Source organism: Micropterus salmoides, unplaced genomic scaffold (assembly GCF_014851395.1).
Source record: "Micropterus salmoides isolate LMB-PRFRI ecotype aquatic unplaced genomic scaffold, ASM1485139v1 Ms_hic_scaffold_10, whole genome shotgun sequence".
NCBI classification, from domain to species: domain Eukaryota; kingdom Metazoa; phylum Chordata; class Actinopteri; order Centrarchiformes; family Centrarchidae; genus Micropterus; species Micropterus salmoides.
The window spans coordinates 31417068-31425007 of NW_024040041.1; the positions used below are offsets into that span (position 1 = coordinate 31417068).

A 7940-nucleotide genomic window follows, 5' to 3' on the forward strand; every position below is an offset into this window, starting at 1 on the left:
TTTCAGCCTGTCCTCCCCAGAAAAACACCTGTATAGGTTGATTATTCAAGCAGCTCCTTATGAGTCATATTTACCTATGTAAAGCTGTGACCTCTAGTGGTCACAAGACATAAAAAAAGAGGAAGACAGCTGACACATTTTGGTTCTTGAAGGTTTTCGTGGTCATAATGAGTTCTAGGGAATTTTCTCAACTACTGCAAACTCCTTTTCTGTAAGTGGAAGATGATTTTCTGTTAGCTGAGAGAGCAAAGGGTTTAAAGTCACTTATTAAAAACTATTTGTGTTTGATTGAGTTTAGTAATAAAAGTAAACTCCCACTCCTCCCATGTAAATGTAGCATGACAATTATTATATTTACACATAAATTGGTGTTTCGAGGAGTCTCACTTGCAACTAGATGCTAAGTCAAAGTGTCAATGCTAACGTTTTTATTTCATGTCCATCTGTCATCTGGACATTTTAAACATGTTGTTGGACGTAAACGTTTGAAAATAGTTTCATTATTGTTAGTATTTGCTGTCTCTTTATTGTCTTTCTCCTCAGTGTGTGGTCAGCCAACACTCAACACCAAGATTGTTGGAGGACAGGTGGCCTCTGCAGGCAGCTGGCCCTGGCAGGCCAGTCTGCAAGACACTACAGGGTTCCACTTCTGTGGAGGAACCCTCATTAACAATGAATGGGTGATGACTGCTGCTCACTGCTGTGACGGGTAAGCACTGAGGGTAGGGTCGCGACAAAACAACATGCCACGCAGTCCTGTAACCAGCCTGCCAAAGGCAGTGGTTCGAAAACCCGAGAGAGAAAACTCACAAAAGGGTTGCATTTTCGTCCCTAATAGATATACAACTGGGTGGTGATGGAACAGTGGATAAGACACATGCCTTTGGTGTGAGAGACCCAGGTTCAATTCACCACTGCGACACATCCACTATTGTGTCCCTGAGCGAGACACTTAACTTGCTCCAGAGGTGTGCGACCTCTGACATATTTAGCAATTGGAAGTCGCTTTGGATAATAAACGTAAATGTAGAACTAACCAGAAGTGAGTGGCCCAAGAGCCCCTCTGGCAAGACAGGGGGCAGATTGAGTTTCTGGTGAAAGCAGCTATAATGTAAAAAAAATGTAAAAACATGACAAAAAACTGTGAGTCCCTAACTTACTGCACCTTTAAATCAATCAACCTAATCTCTATTAACAGATATCCGCATGTGCAACCCATTCTCACTTCCAAGTCGACACATATGGACACATGGTAAAGACCCATTGGTGTCAGTTTGTGATGCATTGTTAAGCCCCTTAGCTACATGGTTCAATGCACTGGGGGAAGCCCTGTGACGTCATTTGGTGTAGGTTCCCATGTCATTGATTGTTTTTAGTTGAGGTACATGAGTTACAAAAGTTACATAAGTGAAGTCATATAAGTAATTTAATAATAATGTAACCTTAATCATGATGTTTTCCTAAAGCTAACCAAGTAGTATTTTGAAAGTCTAACCAACGTTTCAAATGTATTCTTGCTAACTTTCCTGAACATTTTATATTTATTCTTGCTAACCAGACCAGGGATCAACTTATGTAATTAGCACTTCAGATCACACCCCTTCAGTTCATTGAGGGAATGATTTATAATATAATGAGGAAAAAGATTTGTAATATTTGGGAATGATATCTCTCTGTTGCCACATCTGTCAGGTTCAATACAAACTAGATCAGATGTGGCCTTCAAAATGGCCCACGTAGGAGTGGCGTCTATTGTGCAAAGGCTTGGTCCTTGCCGCAGCAGCACAGGTTAATAAAATCCAACTCGCCGCCCTTTCCTGCATGTCGTCCGCTGTCTCTGTCCCACATTTCCTGTCACTCTTGAGCTATCCTTCACAGATAAAGGCTAGAAATCCTTCAAAATAATGGCCCAAGTGTCTCCTTGACTACATTTCTGCTTTACATGTATTAGCACTGTTTTGTTTCTCTTTTGATTACCTCAGATCCACCACAAGCGATCTGGTTGTGTCTCTGGGTCGTCAGACTCAACAGGGATCAAACCCCAACCAAGTGTCTCGTACAGTATCACAGATCATCAGTCATCCCAACTATAACTCTAAAACTCTTGTCAACGACATCTGCCTCCTGAAGCTCTCCTCACCGGTGACTTTCACTTCCTACATCCTGCCCGTCTGCCTGGCAGCCCCAGGCAGCACCTTCTACAAGGACACTGTAGCCTGGGTCACCGGCTGGGGCAGGATTGGATTTGGAGGTGGGTCAGAAAGGATCTGTATCATTTATTTTCAGAGATAGCCTAGTGTGACTACAATGGTGTCAACAGACAGTCCTTTCAGAAATTTCAAAGCATAAATGTAGTTGCTCCTTTACCCAGGGGAGCAACAAAACCTGTAATTCTGTCTGTGACATTAGCTAACACACATTTTTGTGAACTAGTTTGAATTACACTGTCATTTTCCAGCAAAAGTGGAGTAGGGCCAACATGGAGGAGAGCTCTCCATGTATCTTCCTACTCTGACCTATGAGGAGAAGAAGCTGCCATCAACCTGAATTCTGAGGCATGAAGGGGCCACAGAGAGCAGATAGATTGCTGACTCTCTTAGCCGACGTCAAAGCCAAAAGCAAGACAGTTTTGGCTAAAATATATTTTTTAAAGGAGAGAATAGAATTGTGAATGATCTTTATTGTCACTATACTTATATTATGACATTTAGGTTGGCTTCTCTCGATGTACATGAACAGATAATACATAGTAATAGTAAGGTGAAGCAAACTAATAAAAGTAAATAACTAATTAATTAAATTAATTAAATCAGCAGTGCCCTAAAAACAGTAGTAATAGCTTACAATCAAAAAACAACAACAACTACATAGCAGTATTAGCTATGGAAACCCTAGGCGACCATCTATGGAAAATCTTTATTTACTCTGTTTTTCCATGATAACTGGATAATTTTCTCGAGATAACGATACGATAGTCTAACACAAGGCTCGTTTTTTTAGGAAAATGTCAGACTTATTTTGACTGTGCCCGGTTAGCTCAGTTGGTAGAGTACAGGTCTCTCAATCTAAGGATTGTATGTTTAATCCCCGCTTTGGGTAGATATATTTATTTTTTATCCTCTTCAACAAATTAATTCTAAGACTGTTTCACATGCTCACAATAAAGCATGTGCTGGAGAGTGTGTGTTCCCGCAATTGGTCCACATCATGGAGCTGTTGAGCAGTATTGTAACACAATACACATCTAAAGGAAATAACCTCTTGGTAAAGGCGACACGCTTCTGTCATATTTGACATATTGTCATCTTTCTAACTGTAAATAAAAGATAAAGTTGCACATTAGCTGATGTTTACATGTAATGCAACTGTCTAAAATTCACTTTTCTGATAACACTGGCAGACAAATATAGGTGCACTTTATGTTGGTGAGGTAAAACAAATCAAAGAAAATGTTGCAATCACCTTTAGTCAACATATGGTCAAAATAGAAATGGATTAGAAAGGAAGACATTTCATAAAACCACACTGAAGTGGGCTCAACTTTTTATTCTATTTCAAGCTTGCTCATACAGTGTGCTTCTTCTCGCACTGTGCCATTAAGCCCACCTGGGAAAAATTCAAATGTACACTGGGGTTAATACAGTAGTATTTTAAAAAGTCTTGAATTTCATATTCTAAAAATAAGTTTAAAATTTTGTTTACCAAGGTCTTACAGTGGCGCTTAGGTTAGCACAACAAGCGGATCGGTGTGCGAGTCAGTCACACTGTGGCGAGCGCTAATGAAACAGCAGAGCTGGAAGACCTGCAGGTTACTTGTCAGTGAATGTTAAAACAGCAACAGAGAGACGAGGACCATTCTTTGTATCAGCGTTGCGCCACTGTTGTAGGCTAGCGTTATGTGAAAGGAAACATCAAACATGCTAACGCAACACGGCAAAAACAAACCGGAGCCCAACTCCTTATCCTCGCTGCTTTCACGCCAATACTATAGAATACTATATTTCAAGCAGCCTTTAGATGCAAAAGGCATATTATATTACATTATATTACCTTATGAAGCCATGGTGTAACTAATTGTAACAACTCATACTGCACAATTTATTTTGTATCTTTGGTTTCACACCATAAGAGTTGTTAGTGCTACAAATATTGTATTCATTTCATAGGTGTCAGTTACTCTGGGGACGCTGGGGTCATGTGTTTTTAAAAGCATTTGTTAAATATGTTATGAAACATGGCTTGAACAAGAAATCTTAAAAAAAAGAAAATGAAAATGCTTTGAGAAAGGTTTTGTTTGAATTGTCACCTGAATTTTATTTCACTTTATAAATAAAGACCATTCTACCATAAATTGGTGCAGAAAAATATCTCCAGGATGCAGGAAATTAAGTGAATGCTCAACCCTAAAAATAATAAATGTGAGTATTGTATATATATAAATGTTTTATTAAATTCAGGTAAATTCGTAAATAACAATTTTCTTAAAATTTATACGATTTTCCATTATAGGGAAGTGAAGTTGTCATTAAATTTATCCTAGGTAGTATTAAAAAGGTCTTAAATCTCTTAAATTTTACTTTGAGTATCCTGGTACCGTGTAATAGGTACTTACCCTGCAACAGCGCTTCATTCTTTAATGAAGGAGAGCCCCGCGACCCTGTACGCAGGATAAGCGGTTGTCAATGGATGAGGCACGATGAGGCCAATCACACTAGAGGGCGTGGAAAAAGCTCTTTCCACTGGACATGCAGAGCTCTGTGCATGTGGCGAGGGATAAACGCACCAGTTATAGCTCTAGAGGGCGAAGCCTATAGAAAATAGAACTGTCCATTTTGTGTGAAATTATTTGAAACCACATTTCACCACTTGTGTTGTTCACTAAACTAAATTTGTTTCTTTGTGTCTTTTTAGTGGACCTTCCATCCCCAGGAAACCTAATGGAGGTGAAGGTGCCGATTGTGGGGAACAGACAGTGTAACTGTAACTATGGAGTGGGCTCAATCACAAGCAACATGATCTGCGCTGGCGTAGGAGGGAAGAGCTCCTGTCAGGTGATCACTTTTACATCTGTGTTTGTGTCAGATTTGAGCTTCTGCAAGGATTCTTCGCTTAAATATATCTTTCCTTAAAGGGGGATTCAGGAGGTCCGCTGGTGAGCAAGCAGGGCGGTCGCTGGATCCAGGAGGGAATCGTGAGTTTTGCAGTACGCTGTGCCGAGCCTAATTTCCCAACAGCCTACACCAGAGTGTCCCAGTATCAATCCTGGATCAACAGCCTGATCACCAGCAACCAGCCAGGCTACTACACCTACACGTCCACTGGGAAGGATGGCGACCTCAGCGTCACCTGTCCTGGCCTGCCACCAGCTTAACGTAAGTGCCTGCCATGTCCAGACTTCAATTTTAACCCTATCTACATTTCTCCATTATTTTGGATCTGGATAGTGTTAGGATTGTTTAAAAACTAGCACTAGTTTGGTTGTTGAGCTTAACATTTGCTAATACTTTCAAGGGATGGAAGTCTTTCCAGTAACACCCTGCAATGTAGATTAAGCACATTAACTCACTAACTAGGTGAAAGTCTAACTTACATCACTGACTAAGAGCAGACCGTTTTTCTTTTGTTGTGTTTTTATCAAACAAGACAATTTTGGAAAGTAGATTGTTTGCAACATAAGGGTCTCATACCTGCAGAAAAAGATTTTCCACGGTTCTTTTACTGAAAGAAGGAACTCCTGAAGTTCTGATCTCTCGACCCACAAAGTGGAGTCTCCTTCCTCTGCCGACTGCAGAATCATCTGTGCCGGTGTAACTGCATGTAGGCGCGGTGCCCTGCTCTGTGCCCTGGCTGCTGTCAGAGTCCGGAGCGAGAGGGGCTTCGCCAGATCACCTGAGGCAGACAGACGCATGAAGAACCTTGTGTCTGGGCAGAGATTAAGTTTATACCTGTAACCTGATCTTCATTAATGAGTGTTATTATGTCTTACCGTTAACACAGCCCAGAAACCGCTGCTTATCAAGATGGCTGCAGTTTCACAGCTCTTGACTGGCGAACAATCTGTTAGTGGTTTTGAAAACGATGTGCTCATAGTTTGCTCATGGATATTGACGTTACTTCTGCACTTACGGTAGATAATAATACCACTTCTACTAATAATAATAATATGTATTTATTTATTTATTCTGTATTCTGTAATTAGACCACATTCCTGAGTGAAGTACATAAGAAACAGGCTGCAAGTGTGAGTGGAAATCACACAGATGCAAGTTCTTCAAAATGCAGATGTGAAAATACACAAAGGCAGTGTTCACTTGATGCACATACGCAAAAACCTTTTTGTAACGATAAAGCCAAAAAAGGCATTAATCTTTAACAAATGTATTTTGACTTTCTGAAGTTTTAATAGTGAAAATTGTGATTGAAATGGCCCCAAAAATATAAACAACATTGTGGTGAAATAATAATACAAACTGTATTAATCACATAATTAATAACATCACCAAGTAAAGGTGTTAAAATAGAAAATAAAGATGTAAAATTAGCACATAAAGGGCCACTAGATGGCAACAATGGACAATAAATACACCAATTAAAAGTTCTAGAAGGATGAAATCATGGCACAAAGTGCTGCTATAAGAGGAGCCTGATTCGACTACAAATCTCACAGTTGAATCTTCGCAGTGGCATTATGAAATGAGGATCATGCCATTTTGATTATGTGGGGGGGCTCAATGGCATATTTTACATAGAACTACTGGTTTTCTCCCATTAACTTAATATACGGCCTATGGTGATATAAACATCAACGTATAATGCTGTTTAAGATGATATAAAAACAAAACAACTTTTATTAAGATTTGTATTATTATTTATTAATTGATTAAAAGTGTGTGAATAAATGCAAAATTGTTACCCTAACCTTGAGTGTGCATGTGTGGGTGCAGCATGTAGAAGAGGAAGAGAGATGGGGCACCAGCTGCGGTGTTGTGCACAGTTGTGCGTGCACTTCACAGGATGTTTGAATCATTTATCACCATTGATGAACCACACTCAGAGTATTATGACATTACAGTGTTTTTGCTGACACTTTTATAGGCATTGACTTACAATTGCTACATATGTCAGAGGTCGCACCGCTTTGGAGCAATAAGGGTTTAAGTGTCTTGTTAAGGGACACATTGGTGGATGTGTCACAGCCTCCCACATCAAAGGCATATGTCTTAACCACTGCACCATCGCTAACCCCATAAAGTTTTAGTTTTAGAAATACACCAGTGAAAAACTGTATTGCACCACTATGTTAACTCCCGTGAGCTTTTTTGGACTCCAATTTGCTGTCCATTATAGAAAAGATTTTAAGGTGGTGATGACAAGTTTTCAACTGACCTTGGCCCGAGCTGTTTTCTTAATCAACTCTTCTAAACTCTTACTACTGTTACATTTGATTATTCCATAATTGCCACATATATCTACAGTGAATGCTGTTCAGGAAAAGTTGCATAGTCTAAAATGAACACATTTCAAGGATCCTGAGATCTTCAGAATCAGAATCAGTTTTATTGCCAGGTATGTGTACACATACGAGGAATTTGACTCAGGATTGTACATTGCTCACGATGTGCTTACTTCTGGTCCTGGGGATATAGTGGATTCCAGAAACCTGAAGGATTCCACAGCAGACACAGGGCTGTTTAGAATGGTGATGGGAGGCAGAGTGGGGGGGCTCCTCCTGAAGTCCACGCTCCAGGTTGTTCTGACAGCACCAGAGAGCCAGCTGATCAACCTCCCGTCTGTAGGCCGACATGTCAGCGAACTTCAGGAGTTTGACAGATGGGTCCCCTTAGGTGCAGTTGTTGGTGTAGAGGGAGAAGAGCAGTGCATATGTCCCTGGAGATTCGAGGTGTTGCAGGATGTGATGCAAACCCAAGTTGACAGCATCA

General features: G+C 40.3%; 1 protein-coding gene across 1 annotated transcript in view; it reads left to right on the plus strand.

Moving 5' to 3' along the window:
* LOC119918024 (transmembrane protease serine 9-like) overlaps positions 1 to 5371 on the plus strand; it is a 20688-nt gene extending 15317 nt beyond the window's left edge. Inside the window, exons 9-12 of the mRNA XM_038738529.1 lie at positions 544 to 709; positions 1983 to 2251; positions 4912 to 5051; positions 5132 to 5371. Coding sequence (XP_038594457.1) covers positions 544 to 709; positions 1983 to 2251; positions 4912 to 5051; positions 5132 to 5371 — 815 coding nt within the window. The remainder of the gene's footprint in view (positions 1 to 543; positions 710 to 1982; positions 2252 to 4911; positions 5052 to 5131) is intronic.
* Positions 5372 to 7940: the final 2569 nt, after the last annotated feature.